Here is a 17,406-nt window from a genome sequence, read left to right as displayed (position 1 = left end):
TTTTCTTTGTATTCGATTAACTGGGTTCTTTTTAACTCAAAATTATAGACATTTTCCGAGCAGAACTGGGGTTTCGCCACAAGTACGACTAAAGATTAAACCACAGATATATTAAACCTAACATATATTCTTCGTGTTTACAAATTTACAAAATCCAGTCCCGAGTTTTATAGTAATTTTAGATTATTATCGTATGACAACAATAGTAATATTATAAAATTTTATTTGTCTATTGGTCATAACGTAGAAACAACTATAGATATATAACAAGATAATAATCGAGGTAAAGTATCCTGTCGATTCGAACATCATTTTGGTAAACAAAATGTTTATGTGAGATTTAGCACGTAGTCTTATAATATTGTTTAGTATATACTTATCAATGCCCTATGGTCCAAATAATAAATAATTATAATTTATCTCCATAACAGTATTTTTATGATTTTTTTAAACGGTAAAGTTGAATTACTTGAATTTAAAATAATTTTTTTTTTTCATCTGTCTAGTGTCCAACAACGATAACGTTGTTACTGCTGTCCGGTTTGATCCTTTTTAATTTGTTCGCCAGATTTACCCTACATTCTACAGTCTATAATGGCTGGGTGGAACGAAAGTCAGTTACGAAGATATAACATAAAAATGGAAAAAATACCTATCCTACAGTATGATGATCCAAAAGTAGATTCTCTTCTCATCAATAATGTAAGGAACAAACTATAATAATTTGATTATTATGTAAGGGTAATACAATGCAAGTCCCAACTCCCAAATTATGTTTTTTAATCGTTAAATAATTTTAGAATCACTGACTATGTACTTAGTATAAAAATGTCACATACATTTTCTTAAACTTGCATAGTAATATTTCATATTGGTGAACTTAACCAATATTTATTTTTATCTTGATGAATCGTTAATAAATTTCAATCAATACAATATTTAACTTTGAAATTAGGATTAAGTTTAGTTGGTACTCAAGTACCCTAATAAATACAAACGTATTGTCTCTATCATTCTCCCATACATTATAGCAAATACTAAACATTTTCACGAGTCTATTAGTGAAACATGTTCATAAGACATGAGATAGAATACTTTTATTAATTTAATTTTAGTTGTTTAAAAAAAAAAAATTACATTATCAAATCAAATTTTTAGAAACTAGAGAGTATAATTCAAAATAGTGGCTGATCAATTTCATTTACATTTCACCCTATATTAAATCTGATTAAAACAGAGACGAGGGACAACAAATATTGGTACTTAATTCCCTTTACGTTATCAATTTATTTATTTGAACTTTTAATTACATTTTGATGTATTATATTTTTTTGGAACCTTATTTAATTGTCTTTTATTAATTAATTATTTAGAAACCAGTATTAATCAAAGGATCTAAATTAGTTTCTCGTGTGTTAAAATGGGATCTGGATTATTTGACGGAGCACATGAATTCAACATGCTGTAATGTATTGACATCAAAAAATCATAAATTCAAGTATTATGACCAAAAGAAAATCACCCCTAATATGACATTCAAACCAATCAGCCGACCAAGTCCTATGATATTTTCAGAATTTAGTAAAAAAATAAAAGATTGGAAAAAAGGAGACTCCAGGTAGATAATACTTTATAAATAGAAAAAAGATAAACACTTTTGTTTTAAAAATAGTTCATTAGTTTTATGTGGTGTAAATAGAATTAGTTATATTTAAGAATTAATTTTAAAATGGCTTCAATTTTTAAGACACTTAAGTAATTAAAAGTATACATACATAAAAAAAAATATATTACAAGGAATATTAAAATGTACACAATTACAGTTGTGTATGTATATTATTAATCTTCTTATAATCTTATTCATTATATATGTACAAGAATACAATATAAACATCATACATTTATTGATATTTTGTAAATCACAACAGGTGTTTGTTGAGGCTGTTAGCTACTTTTGGTTTTTTTTTCAATGGTGGTGAAGAAACACATGGATTGTACATATTATGGTTATATATATATTCTACCTAAAATTTTATTTGAATCAGTAAGTATACATAAAAAACAGAAAAATATTATTATTTTATGGTTAACCAAAAAATCAATAGGATCCTCAGGCATATTTTTCATAATTTCCAATATTCCATTTATCAATAAAGGATTAACACATTTGATTAGAAAATGTATTATTTTAATATTTTCTAATGAAAAATTGTCTTCTTTTTTAATAGTAGGTTCTTTTAACAGTTGAGCTAGCTGTTTTAACATAATAATATTACATAAAACAGTCATATTATGTACACAGATATCAATAACGATATTATATAAGGTCATTTAGATTAATAATTCTAATAATTTTAGCATATTTACATTTTTTTCATAAATATCTTCTTCCATTCCTAAATCTTTATTTTCAATTATTGTTGAATGAGTGGCATATATTTGATTAATCGTAGCTTTTATGAAACTTAGTTTGTCTTCGGCTTCATTAACTAATTAATGTTTATTATTTAAATTTATATTTGAATAATATGTAACTTAAAATCCTTACCTTTTAATTTTACCGGCATGCTTATTAAAAGTGAATCATACAGTTTATCAAATTCTCTTTGATTAACAACTATGTTATTACTTTGAGTTATTAATAAATACTCTTTATACATTTTTGGTTTAAACAAAACTTCTAAGTAATTGACTAAATTACGATTTTTTCTTATTTCTATGTCACTAAAATTTTTATTAAAATGTATATAATATTATAAATTAGATAATATTACTCATTTTCCATAATATGTTTCATAATTTCGCTTTCTGTGTATTTAAAATCTAGTGAAGGCCAATTAAGTAATTTATCTAATTCATCATCACAAACTAGTTTTGAATTTAAGTTCGATTTTTTTGTTTCTGAATTATACATGATTTTTCTCATAACATTTTTTCCAACCATAATTACATCAATGATGATTGCTAAATTCATTTAAAACTTAATTTTTTTTATATTTTATATAATTTCATAAATAATACTTGGATGTATTCCATTTTCATCTAATTGTAAACTGTTTTCTTTATTGGTTTCAAAGTGCTTCAAATCAAAAAGATTTTGAGCTTGGTCAATATTCTCAAGAAAATTACCAATTATATAACCACATTTATTCACTTTATTTTTTAATATCTTATTTTTTATAAATCTATAGAAATTATGACAATTAAACTTTAATATTTGTCTTAGTTTAATTAACTTATAGATAAATCACTTTTAACTTACGGTAATAAATACTTATCAGAAATTCTACCATGGTCTTTAAAATGTTTTTTTTGCTCTTCCAATAATTGTTTATTACCTAGTGTTAGTAGATTATTTGAATTTTTTTCTTTAAAGTCACTATTAGACTCATTATGTTGTATATCTAATTTATGCAGTAATAATGTATTATTAAATGTTGAAAATTTTTGATTAATTAATTTATTTATTATTACTTAAATTTTGTAACCAATATGAATCAATATCATAGACACTATTTTCCTAAAATGTATTGAATTAAATAATTAAATGTCGATAATATGATTAAAAGCTTAAAAAAACTTAAAATTGTTACAAATATATTAAATAGTTCTTCGCTGATTGTTACTAGATCGACAAAGTAAAGATTATATGTATGTGCTAACTTTTTGGCAAAATTTATAATTTCAAGTGGTCCATTGATGATAATGTTTTTCTTCTAAAAATAAATATATGTTTTTTAACTGTGGTCATTATTTATTAATTATTCATACTTAAATTATGGTTAAATTAAGTTTATATACTTATGGAATAAAGTAAAGATCTAGGAGGGGTTATTGAAATGAATTGTCTTAAGTTGTTTATTTTTTTTTATAGATTGAACTACGATTAATTTTATTAATAATTTTTTTTTGAATTTACTTACTTTAGAATATTTGTTATGATATTCAGAGATTAATGTTTCGGTTTCGACAAAAATCCGGGGAATAGATCTATCTAATCCCATAAACTGTGTTATATAATTATCAATAACAGGAACTATTTGAATGGACATAGTTATCATGTCATAGACAGTTTGCTATAAAAAGAAATATTAAAAATCTAATAATTTGATGAATTTAACTAAATGCTTATAAATGACTAATAATTTTATAAATCTTTAAATGTATAATCATTAGAAACAAATTTTAAATCATCAAAACACGCATATAAATATGCTGTTAAAAAATTAAAAAATTGTATGAATAATTTTTAAAACTGCATAGATATAAAATAAATACTAATTATTGTATAGTGTTAATCCAATTTTGTTTACACTGCCCTTCTGTTTAATGTTTTTCTGTTTTTAAATGTTTTGTGACAATAAATCACCTATCAACACCTACTTTTGTTTTCACAACTTAAAGAATAAATTAACTCCATCAGTTTCTTCAACTCCAAACTTAGTATTTACTTATACTTCTATTATTTAATTTTTTAGACATTTTTAAACTCGCAAAATAAAACATTGTAATTAAAAAATACTCTAAATTATGTAAGTGTAAATTTATCAATAGTAATACAGCATAAACAATAATCACAATACACATACTGATTTGGTCAAGATATTATTAAGCAATTGTAATTTTGTCCCAATAAATAACAATAGTCATTTTTCGATAACAAAACTTTCAATTACTGATGAATAAAGATAAAATTTATCATAAATTTATAATCGTTTATTGTCATGTCATGATGATAAAGATTTATTTTAGAAAATTTTTTGAATATTATACAAACACAATATTAGCTAACAAAATAGTTTATAAGTTAAGAAATATGAAAAATGTTAAAAATGTACTAATATACTATCTCTTTAAAATATAACAAATTATGCAAAAATAACATTTTGTATTTAAATTAGTTACATTACGAAAATAATTTTCATCTTACCTAAAGTATTTTACAAGCATTACAAAAAAAAAAAATGCAAAACGTTCTGAACCCTAATAATTAATAACATTTAATTACAAATTTATCAGTAAAACTTAATTTTATGGAAGAAACTTACAGTAACCCTTGAATTTAGGCATAAACTTATGTAATCACAGTATACATAATTTTTCTTTTGAGTTTGCTTTATAATACACTTGGTTATACTCCGTAGACTATTCTTAGCAGTTTCAATTCCGACTATATATGGTTTTGTCACTTTATCATAATATACAACCAGATTTTTAACAATTCTAGAATGTATAAATTATATTAAAAATAATTTAAATTATTATTAAAACTATATTTAACTTTGCAAGATTTTCTACGTGTATTATAGGTAAATTATTGTCTTCTTTTGGAACTAATAGTTGTTCTGTTTCACTAAAAACCATTTTATATATGTACTTTAATATATGCTCACCTTGACCATAGACTAAACCAGGTGCTAAGATTATCCCATAAAAATATCCACTATACTATAAAATATAAATTAGATTATATGTCTATCAAATATTTTATTAAATTCTTAAGTCTTTTTTGCATACTTTATCATTTAATGATAAAATACAATTTTCCATGTCATAAAATGATTGATAATTTGGGTGACAAATACGATTATTATAATCATCTTGAGTAATTGTACTTGCATTCTTTTTCAAAATTTAAAAGAAGTTGAAATTATTTATATTTTTTCAATTCAAAACATAGATGATTACTTTGTTTTTAGTCAAAGCCCATGTTTGTATACTTGATATAAGTATAAAAACTCTAACCCCACTTTGTTTCGCTACAATACTTTTTGGATGACATTTCAGATATTTAATTTCTTCTATTATACCTTGATAAGAAGATAAATATGTTATTGTTGAATTTAATTTTATATTTGAATGAATTATTTTACTGTGTAATGCTATACTAGCTTCAGTTATTTGATTGTTAGCTAATGATATATCATACACAACTACTGCACATTTTTGTATTTCTTTCATTAATAATTGTTTGTTATTTGAAATAATTATTTTTTTCACATGTTTCAGATATTTATACTGGAACAAAAATTAATTATTTTTTCAAAAAATTGTATTTAAATTCTGTACATACCCTTTCATTATTGATGTTCAGTTTATTTTTTACTGTAGTTACTATATCATATTTTTTTGATTCGGTATCTTCCTTATTTACTTTTATAGTAGGTTTTTGTATATTATACATTGGTAGGACATCAATGTTTTTTATGTATTTAAATTGTATTTCTGGAATATCATTATCTACTTCCTCATTAATAAATGTATTGTCCGAGACTTTATTCACTTGAAAATCTCTATCAACAGATACTGATTTAATACTGTTAATGGCTTTATTTAATATTGAATTTTGACTTTTTGGTATGTCTTGATAAGTATTATTTAACTCTTGTTCTTTATATTTCTCATTAAGTATATTTTTTTCAGTTAATTCAGTATCTAGATTTATGTACTCAATGTCTGTAAATAGTGCTTGGCTTATTTCCTATAATTAAACTTAATATGAAGTATGTAAATATTCTTAAATATTTTAGATTTTTACTGATGTTATTTTTTAAATCTCATTAAATGTGTATATTATTTATATTGCTATAAATATAATTTCAATACTCTTTCAAGATTTGATTTACATTAAAATTTAGTCAACTTCAATATTTTAGGCTGAATAAAATGTTATAATTTGTTTTCCTATTCCAGTTGAATATTATAGTATTATAAGTATTATATATGGTCTATGGTCTATTGGAAATAATGATAACCAAAAGTATCATGGCAAATATTTGATACTAGTATCATTTTAGAATTATTTAATAAAATGTAATTGCAAATTCATTTAGTTTATTATTATCATTTTTTTTAAATTTTGATAATCATACAATCAATTTACAATTGATGCTTATTTTTAAGCTTTTTTATACTTATTAACAATAAGCATAAGGGAATAAAAATTTTATTAGTAGATATTGCAGTTTTTTTTTAACTCCTACTTGGGGCATTCTGCAGGCATTAACAAAAATGGAAGTAGTTTGTAGTTTCAATTACTGTAGGAATATAGAGTGTGATTTGAAATGTATTAGGGAGCAATAGTTATGAGTGAGGATTTTGATTGAAATAATCTAAATCTTAAATTGACTTATTACATTTTTCAGTTGTATCTAGCTTTTATTAAGTATAATATGATTTATTGATATCCATATTTAAAATTGTTGTTTATTAATTCTATTAAATGATAAAATGAAAAAGATTCATAATCTCAATTAATTAATTAAAATAAAATTGTAACTTATAATTTCTAATATCATTAATAAACCAGCAATTTACCAGCATTCAATTATTTAATTTGTGTAATTTAATTTCTGATATCATTTTATCATAAATATATGCTTACAAATGTGTTGCTAAAGCTAGAGAAGTTTACTTGTATAATGTATTTTCCATGATAAGAATCACCATTGTTTACAAATACCCTATTTGCAGCATACTTAATTTGAGCTTCTAAATCAGAAATTCTATTATTTTCTTGGATAATATGAACCTTTCTTTTAGATGCTTCAAAACCAAATAAATCATTTTTTTCTTCAAATTTTGAAAAATAAATATTGTTAATAATTTCATCTTCATTAATCATATTTTATTTTAGAAAAAGTTAACAAAATCATTAATAAATAATATGTGAATTACCTAAAACTTTTTATAATGAATTGTTTTTTTTGTGGTAACATTAAAAAAAATAATTTTTTTTATATAATTTTGTTTCTATAGGAACACCGATGAATTAAAAATAAATATCTATGCATTATGTTTATGTTTACATTAATTAAGAAATTATAATATTTATATTGTGGTTTTCCAGATTATACATGCAACAAGTGTTGAACAACTCAATTAGCCAACGTATTGTTAGTGACTTTGTTATGTTTAATTGGGATTGGATTATTTCAAAACAAAATGTGTGTAAATGGGGTTCTCTGACATCTAATCTTCTTCTAATAGCACAAGAAGGTATAACTTTATTATATTAGTTAATAACACATTATAATATAATGCATTTATTTTAGCGTCAAGTCTTCCCAAATAACTTAGGCTATAATTGCTTTGAAGTCTAATTAGTTTTGTAGTACTGCATGTCTAATGAAGTATTTTAATTGTTTTATTATTAGAATTTCTATTTATTTTGCTCAAAATATGTTTTTAAAATTTTATATAATTTCATACTTAGCCATATGAGACTTTAGTAAGGTCCGATGCTACAGTAATATAAAAATTGTAAATGCATAAAAATATGCATTAAAGTTAGAGTTACTTGAGTAATTGTATTAAATACTGTTTAGAATAAATATAATGATAAAATCGATAATAGAAATTAATTATATTTTTCGTTGTAGGTAATGTTACTCCATGTCATTATGATGAACAACAAAATATGTTTGCCAGCATTCGAGGATATAAAAGATTCATTTTATTTCCTCCTAGTGAATTTGAGTGTTTATATCCACACCCAGTTCATCATCCTTATGATAGACAAACTCAAGTAATGATAAATAATTTCATAGAAAATAATACTTATATAACTTGTTATGTTGTTTTTTAGGTAGACTTTGATAATCCAGATTATATAAAATTTCCAAAATTCAAAGAAGCTTGTGGATATGAAGTTATTGTTGGACCTGAAGATGTCTTATATATACCTATGTATTGGTTTCATCATGTTGAATCACTGATGCATGGTGGCTATACAGTTTCAATAAACTTTTGGTTCAAAGTAAAATAATTTAATTTTAATTATATGTTAAGAGCGCAGGTATATGAAATACAGTGGAACCTCTATAAGTCGAATTTTTGATAACTCAAATTTTTTTTCCACCCCCAACCGATTCCAGTTATCAAAGTTCCAATGTATAGGAACAATTGTGATTGGGCGGTGGTAAACTTTCCGATTTTTAAAAATAGTAAACTCTCCCATGTCAACATTGTGTTTATGTGAGAGAAATGTGTAAACTCTTTTTTGAGTTGTTTTAAATGTTATTGCTACACTATGAATTAATGAACCAGATTTTTTTTACTAAAATGTACATAAAAATCCAAAATTATAATAAACAAAATAAAATAAGTAAAAACAGTCATACCAAAAGTTAAGAAAATACCATTTCATAAAAAATAATAGACTATAAAGACCAAAAATTAAAAAAGAGTGATATGAAAGTAATTGGTGTGCATGTATGAGAAGTAGGAGATTGAACCATATGGAGTTGTGGCTAACTTTATATAGCCAGAATTTTGAAGTTTAAAGTGAGGTAAAGGAAGAATAAGAATAATAATTATTTATAAAGAATAATCATAATTTTTTTTAGGCAGGATCTGTTGAAAAAATTGAATATCCTTTGCTAGACCACCAAAAAATAGTTATCATGAGAAATGTGGAAAAAATGCTAGCTGAAGCATTACATGATCCGAGTGAAGTTGGAACTATGCTGAAGACAATTGTTTTAGGCCGATACACGTCTGAAACCAACTAATAATCCACCTTAAAATATGTTTATTATTTTAAAAAAAAAAAGATCTGATTGAATAATATTTATTCAAATAATAAGATTATTTAATATTTTTAGTTTATACAGTATGAGAAAAATTATAACATTTTCATTTTTGTTTCTTATTTCCCCCTTTTTTTAAATATTAAATTTTTTTATAAAATTTTTAGTTTTTTAAAATTAAATTATAGCCTGTTTTAAGTTGTTTGGCTTTAACAATCACCAATAGATACTTCGAAACATATTGTTTTTATATATATAAACTTTAGATAATTTACACTGAATATATCTATTAACCAATATTATAGCACGAGTATACTAAGTATTAACTGCATGAACTTTAAATGTTCGAGTACCAAATAGTGTACCAACCTATGATTCAGGTTATGCTTTAACAGTTCCTACTACTTATGAGATTCCTTTAAATTTTGGTTAAAATGCAAATGAAATTAACAAATTATGATGATGCTTCTCTATGCTTTATATGTGTTTACTATGAATGGTATGTACTATAGCTCTATCTAGTGTACATGATCAATCTATTTCACAGATATGTTAAACTTAAATCATATTTACTAGTCATTCATTCACTATTATGATTACAATAATCATTTTTATTATTGTTATTTTATTGTATTTATTATAGTATAAATAATTAAAATTCACATTATCCATATTTGTACGCCCTATTATGAAAATTATAACATTTATATAAGCCTGACAGTTTGATACTAATAAAAATATATACATTTTGTACGTGGCTTGTATTTACAAATATTTTAAAAATGATTTAAAGGCTGATCTTAAAAAATAACTATGTGACTAAATGGATTATGGATACAAATAACTACAAAAGATTAATAATGAAATATATTATTTACTATTTAAAGTAAAAAAAGTTATACTTCTTTTAAGGACTAATTTATTATTACTATATTTTTCTAAACTTTATTTTTTTTTTAATACTATTATTAAATATTACCATATTATGAAATATTTCTGATTTTTTATTCATCACAAATACTACAAATTCAAAGTTCTATGATTTAATTTTATGAAATTTCTTATTTTAAGATAGTATTAAACTTTTTATTGACTTGTGTATATTATATAACATTTGTACATAATTTAAGCTATTATTTTTAGTTCCTATAATGTATTGATACATAATTTTTTGTTTGCTAGCTAGTCTTACTGTAATATTTTAACTTATTTATCAAATTTAATTATTTTTTTTAAGTACTTATTTTTGTTTGATACTAATTTTAAATTGTATTCTTGACTATTTCATTCAATAAAACACAAAAATAAACTAAAATGGTACTTTATTTAAATATGTTATAACTTATAAGTTGACGGAAACTAATAATTGTACAACAGTATTTATAAAACTATTAAAATAACAAATTATTTTTAACAAAAAGTAATTATTAATTTGTTACATCAACAACTAACAAAAAAAACATTTTTATTTTAAATGTGATAATTGAAAAGTGTGTGCTATCATGTAAATTTTAAGGTTCAATAAGTTTTTAATTCATTATGTTAAGTTAATATAGAAAACAAGGTATGCTCAGCTGTATGGTAGATATCGAGTGGGTTACCTTAATGAGTATTGAATTGTAAGGTACTTATTCTATAAGTTTGTATAAAACGTTCCAGTTGATAACATAGGATTCGAACTTAGCTTTCACGCTCGTACGTCTATAGACATTAGACATAAATTCAATCTTAGCCCATAGGTATATATATATATATCATATATATCGTATATATATATTTTAATCATAAATTATTAAACAATAAAAGTCATCCTTAAAAACTTGAAAAAATAATCTGACACGTTTCTGTTTATAATACTCGTTTTACGACTAATTTTTATGGGCCTCTTCATTCAAAATTTAAATGTTATACTATTTTATATCCTCTTTTTGGCCGAATGGACAATAGTTAATTAAATAATTAAAAATATATTATTGCGCCATTCTCAATCATATAGTGTTGACAAATAAAACAATCGTATGATCTATGTCTTATTGTAGTTAGTATTGTTTCAAATCAGAGCTCGTTGAATTGTCTATTGTTGAATTGCATATCTCCACTTAAATCTTTGGTACTTTCCTGTTATACGAGAATACGGCTATTTTCGCGACTACCTCCGTTATATAAGACTACCAAAATTTGCACATTTTCCTATTATCACAGACTACCTTAGTTTTATTTAATATTTATATTTGTATAATGCACCTGCATATTTAATTCTTTGATATTTTTTTAATAAGTAGGTATTGTCGGTATGGCTATATCCGAATTATGTATAAAAAAAAAAGGATTTAAATACCTAGTAATCATTTGTAATGTATTACACAACACACGCTACATATGTGGCGTACGGTCACTAAAAACAATAAAATAATAATTATGATAAATACAAAAATAATAATGGTAAAAAATGGTAAATCCACAAATAAAATAATGAATAATGATGGCCACATTTACGAATTATATATAAAAAAAAATGTAATAATATTAATGTCGTATAATAATTTTAAGCGTTTCTACATCAAAAAACTTTTGTATCATAAATTGTTCTCTATTTTGAATATCGATGTGTTAAAATGGCTGTAACATAAATTTTGAATCACCTGTATAAATATATAATAATATAATAGATAATATAACAATTGTGAATTGATACACTAGAATGCAGCACGTGGACAGCTAATTGTGGTAGTCGCGATAAAGGAGGTAGTCTTGGCCTCTTGGGTGATAGTCACGAAAATAACTATAGTCTCGTATAACAGGAAAGTACCAAATCTTTTGTTATAAATCGTGGAAAATATGATCAGATTTAAAAAGTACTCTATGGGGTAAAAACGAGAAAACGCTCAATCAACAAAAATGGCAGAAATCTCGGAAAATACAGGTATTCTTTTATTACCAAACCACATTTTGCATCAATGCCGAACATCAAAATTGCGTCAGTCGGCGATGATCGAACTGTCGAAACGCAAGAGAATTCAAACATCTCCGAATGCTGTCCGTCGCCTATTCTGTTGGCCAACTATGCTGGGCCACAGATGCGACGGATGATAGCCATCATAAATGCGGCTATGATGGCATCAGCCACTGAAGCAAAGGCTTAAGGCATTATCAACGACTCCATCATCGACTGGACGTCATCAGTACATTGATGCATCTAAAGAACCGTCAGCATTAGATGAGTTGAACGTCGAATTCACTGGTCCGTCAGAATGGCGGTGGGTTATCAATGCCACATTCATATTAGCGTGACATCTATCGAAATAGGGACGCGAATAATTATGGTGAATGATTTGGATGACGTGCCAGTGCCGTCATCCCATTAAATATAAATGTGCTTCGTTCTGGAAGCGCACCAAACGGTTTTTTAGGTGTAGAATAATTAGCTGCGCTTGACAAAGTATACTTTTGTTAATAAAATAGCTACTAAAAACTATGTTTTGCGTGAATAAAGTTTTTTGTTATGGTATTTGATTGATTATTTTATTTCATAAGATTCTATTATTAATTATCGCCAAAATGAAATTGGGTAAACTAGGTATACGGCCATAGGCGCAAATAGGCAGATGCTTAGGGGGTATTAGCACTCTTAAATACTTTTTTATAATATCACAATTAGTAGCTATTTAATGCTATGCCCGGAAAATGAAGAGCTTAAGCACTCAGTTTTTTTATTGAAATTGTGTCTATGTATACGGCTTGTGAAAATTGTGACTAATCAGACTAATGACTTATATCATTTACATCATATTGGTTAGGGGTGATCAACCTCAAAGTTTTCCCATGTTAATGTGACCGACAAAAATAAAAGGTTGTCAAAAACATAGACATTTAATATCTATAATATATTTATAATAATTACGTCTATGGCACGGTTTAAGATATCTTAAACCGTGGTCTATGGTAATAATAGAATGAAGCTTGGAAGAATTGATATAATAATATTTTATAATCCATGATACCCTTTAGTATTATCCATAAACATTAGAGATTCTAAGGTTCATGGTATTACCCTTAAGTCTGTCTCTCTCATTATGTACTATTGTAGTCTTTCTCACTGAATAGTTGATTTGCCTTTATGGTCATGGGTGGGGGTTGGTGGTGAGGAAAGCTCAGTCCATCTCTTTATATGTCTATATTTAGAACGTAGATGGCAGTTAATAGTTATTAAATATATTAGAAATTTCAAAGAACTATAATACATATTATAAAGACAATCATTGTCCGTTGATGACGTTTATGTTGATCCTACCGTTGATTTGTTCCGTTATGGACGTTATAGTTAATCTCATACTCTCATACACTCATTAGTTCACTTTTTCGTTCGACCTTGCGTACTGCGGTCTTGCACTGGATTTTTCACTCGACCGAAGTACAAAGAATATAGTGAGTTTGTAAGTTTTTTTTCTTATTATTTTGGGAAATTAAATGAACATTTAAAACTAATGAAATATTTACTGTCACTGTTATTCTGTTTACCGGATGACGTAAAAACGCATATTTAATTTCGAGCTTGCAATGAATAAAATATTTAAGACGTATAGAGTAATTACTAATTATATATATATATATATATATATATTTACTTATGTTAACAGTTCTACACATTTTTAATCAACCCGTTAGAACAATAAGAAGTTGACATGGCATTTATATTTCCACTATTATTGTATAGACAAATTAAATATATACAATAGTATAGTATAACCACTCAATAAACAATTAAGGATCAGAACGTTATTATTAATGCTGTCTTTTTCCACGTCAAAATAAGTATTTATTATTATTCATTTACAAATAATTTTTTTAACCGAAACAACTCAATTACCTCAAACCGGTGTTTCATCGTCAGATAGCTCATCATACATTTTTCTTCTGATATTGCTAGTAACAGGTAAAGAAGTTGATACTAATAAATCATCAGGAAGATTCATACTGTTAAGTAAGTCATTCATATTGTTCAAAAAATGTATAAAATTTTCTAAAATACTGTCAAAATGTATTTGTCCAATTTCTAGTTTAACAGAATCTATCATACTCTAAGATGTTAATAAATCCATACCTCTTGTCTGAAGATAACGTGACGTTTGTCCTATAATTTTAAAGGTTTTCAAAAATATATGAGCTATGAGAATTATTTTAAAATTGCATAAATTATCTAATAAAGAAGATGCTTCTGAACAAACTTTAGGTTCAAAGTTTTTAGAAATAGAAATATAATGTAAGCACTAATAACTCTAAGAAAAAGACATATCACCATCAAAATTCCTAAACAGAGCTTTTTCTCGAGACCACCATCACGTATTGTTTTCTCCTATTTTTTTGAAGCTTTTTCAATTTATTTGATCCCATCACACTTGAATCAATTTCATGTAACCATATGCGCATACGTTTGTAAGATTCACTAAAAAATGTTGATAATCGATTCAAAAATCCAAACCGTTTTTTAGCTTCTATACGTGTATCACATACACATAAGTTTAAGCACATGACTGTAGCACTATATATAAATGCAGTTTTGGTTTTCTTGACTTTTAATTTAATATTGTAAACTTAAATATTCCCCTCTCATATTTGCTGCTCCGTCAAATGATTCACCAATAATCTGATTGAACTTAATGGAATGTTCAGAAAAAAGTATTTTTAACATACCATAATAGCCTTTCCCTGGGAAAGGTCAGACGTCAGAAAGTAATACAGGTTGTCGACGCCCGCTGCATAGAACAAATACGATTTGTTGACATCATCAGTCAAAGTTTTAAAGCCTAATCGCCATTTTATTAATCCATTACTATAATATTATAAGAAAATCTGGTCCATTCATAAGGAGTGGGAGAAATGCCATAGGGCAGCGCTTCTCAACCTATGGTACGCGAAAAAAATCTTCCTTTATAAAAAAATTGGAATAATTCATTATTAACATTAAATATTTGGTGGTGTGGAGGTCGTTTATAATCGTAATAATAAATAATAATAATTGTACATATATTTTATTTAATTTAATTTATTTTTATACATTAAATACTTAATTCCTATCATTTTGTAATTCCTAATAAAATAAAATTCTATACATGTAATATAAACGTATACACTATTAAGTAAAAAAAATGGTCAGGTGGTACGTAAAAATTTTCAAACTGAGTAGGTGGTACGCGAGTATAGAAAGGTTGAGAACCGCTGCCCTAGAGCGCCAAAAGTATTATGAATTTAATCTAACCTAACCTATTAAATTGTATATTATATATGACTTCAATAATATATCAATATCAATATTATTTGTGATTGATTGTAAATTATGATGACTATTATTAGTTAATTACCCAAAGATATATGTATAGGTATCATTGATTATAAATCCTTATATTATCAATTTCAATAATTGGTTTTAGATTCTGAACGGAGTGATTTTTGTGACTGTCATCACGTTTTGGAGAAGTAATAATGCTTTGATTTTTGACTTTAGCCCCTCTTTGTGAAGGAAAATTCATCTAGTTGGTTGGTACTTTAGGGGTCAAAAGTAAAATAATGGAAAAACTGGAATTTTTACGCATAACCACTTTTTGACAAAATCGATTTTTTGATTTTGCTGTAATTTGAAAACAAATCATTGTAAATACTTGAAATTTTCACCAAATGTTTATATTTAGTGTTATCTATTTACGATTAAATTTTCAAAATATTTAGAATTTTTTTAAACTATTTATAAACCATTAAAATTTTCGATTTTTCTAAATTTTTTTTCTTGATATGCCGATAAAAAAAATTTGGTTTTTGCAAAAAATTGTTAAAATTTAATACAAGGTTTATTTAAAGTTGTACTTATCGTAGTAAAAAAAAAAATTAAAAATCGTTTGTCACGATTTTTGTTTATTTTGAAGTTGAAAATTCATAAAATTGTTGAGATTTATACCTAAGGTTAAAAAACCTAATACAAGATTATCCATAAATTTTCTTTCAAGCAGCTGTAAATAAAAAATTCTAGCGTCAATATAGAAAAAATTTTATGAGCGTATTAAATATAATTTTTTACGAAATCGCGTAAAATAACGATATATTACAATTTCAAAATAGGTAATAATATATCTTACTAATTATCATTGACTGACAAATTATCTCCGTTCAGAATCGTTTTTCGTATACGTTAATACCTGTCATTGCATTCAAATTTAACACATCCATTGTAGTGACCAGTGTGACCTACTTTCCATCTCTACTATACAGCAGAGCGATAGTAATTAGATGAAAAAAAATCAATTTTTATAGAAGGAGATGACCTATGTAAATGTGAATAAAACGGGTAGAATAGTATACGCATTGGGTAGTTATAACGATAGTGAAGAAGCTAAGTTTTAAAATGTACTTTTTTTAAATTTTTATATCTGGTATTCTGGTCAGTGCTCACCATATATATGCCTTCAATAATATTTAAACACAGATATAGATAATAAATATTATCTATAATGTGTATATAAATATCTATATCAATATTATCTGTGGTTGACTGTAAATCATGATGACTATTATTAGTTTATTACCCAAAGTTATATGTATAGGTATCATTGACTATAAATATGATATGATAATAATGTCAGTGGACTAGTAAGTAGTCAGTTTTTAATTTTTCCAAAAACTCGTGTTATTTCAAATTTTGAGTTTTCAAAATCGTTTGACCTAAGTACGACGGTTTTAAAGTCCTTAATAACAGTTTTTCGAAAAAGCAAATACATATAACTTATGTAACTAGTTATGGAGATCAATTTCAGGTCTTACGAATTTCGTCCTATCTATCACAGTTTTCCCGGAAAACAGTTCGTAAGGGAAGTATTTTTAAATTTAC

The 17,406-nt window shown here is 25.2% G+C and overlaps 2 protein-coding genes across 5 annotated transcripts; one reads left to right on the top strand and one right to left on the bottom strand.

The window, feature by feature from the left end:
* The first annotated feature begins 8 nt into the window (after window positions 1-8).
* Window positions 9-10,365, top strand: LOC113560576 (hypoxia-inducible factor 1-alpha inhibitor-like). Of its 4 annotated transcripts, XM_026966540.1 has the most exons (7): window positions 9-283; window positions 507-702; window positions 1,374-1,618; window positions 7,850-7,998; window positions 8,382-8,527; window positions 8,588-8,758; window positions 9,348-10,365. In XM_026966540.1, the coding sequence occupies exons 2-7, from the start codon at window positions 595-597 to the stop codon at window positions 9,510-9,512; spliced, it is 984 nt and encodes a 327-aa protein (XP_026822341.1). In that variant the 5' UTR covers window positions 9-283; window positions 507-594; the 3' UTR covers window positions 9,513-10,365. The 4 variants fall into 4 exon arrangements, 2 of the variants coding, with proteins under 2 accessions (XP_026822341.1, XP_026822342.1); XM_026966541.1 differs by lacking the exon at window positions 9-283 and having other exon boundaries at window positions 370-702; window positions 9,352-9,528; XR_003406124.1 differs by lacking the exon at window positions 9-283 and having other exon boundaries at window positions 372-702; window positions 8,588-9,290; window positions 9,348-9,488.
* LOC113560577 lies at window positions 1,920-2,944 on the bottom strand. The gene is made up of 5 exons (XM_026966542.1): window positions 2,775-2,944; window positions 2,549-2,724; window positions 2,368-2,489; window positions 2,092-2,253; window positions 1,920-2,024 (listed from the first exon to the last, which is right to left on the bottom strand). Exons 1-5 carry the CDS (start codon window positions 2,942-2,944, stop codon window positions 1,920-1,922), a joined length of 735 nt encoding a protein of 244 aa, XP_026822343.1.
* Window positions 10,366-17,406: the final 7,041 nt, after the last annotated feature.

The sequence above is a fragment of the Rhopalosiphum maidis genome, chromosome 1 (genome assembly GCF_003676215.2).
Source record: "Rhopalosiphum maidis isolate BTI-1 chromosome 1, ASM367621v3, whole genome shotgun sequence".
NCBI classification, from domain to species: domain Eukaryota; kingdom Metazoa; phylum Arthropoda; class Insecta; order Hemiptera; family Aphididae; genus Rhopalosiphum; species Rhopalosiphum maidis.
This window is presented reverse-complemented; position numbering and strand designations above follow the sequence as displayed.

Coding starts and splice junctions, on each gene's coding strand:
- LOC113560576 (XM_026966540.1), top strand. CDS start 595: ATGGCTGGGTGGAACGAAAGTCAGTTACGAAGATATAACATAAAAATG. Junction 703..1,373: donor ATTCTCTTCTCATCAATAAT/GTAAGGAACAAA, acceptor TTAATTATTTAG/AAACCAGTATTAATCAAAGG. Junction 8,759..9,347: donor CAATAAACTTTTGGTTCAAA/GTAAAATAATTT, acceptor AATTTTTTTTAG/GCAGGATCTGTTGAAAAAAT.
- LOC113560577 (XM_026966542.1), bottom strand. CDS start 2,944: ATGGTTGGAAAAAATGTTATGAGAAAAATCATGTATAATTCAGAAACA. Junction 2,490..2,548: donor CATGCCGGTAAAATTAAAAG/GTAAGGATTTTA, acceptor AACATTAATTAG/TTAATGAAGCCGAAGACAAA. Junction 2,025..2,091: donor AGGATCCTATTGATTTTTTG/GTTAACCATAAA, acceptor ATAAAATTTTAG/GTAGAATATATATATAACCA.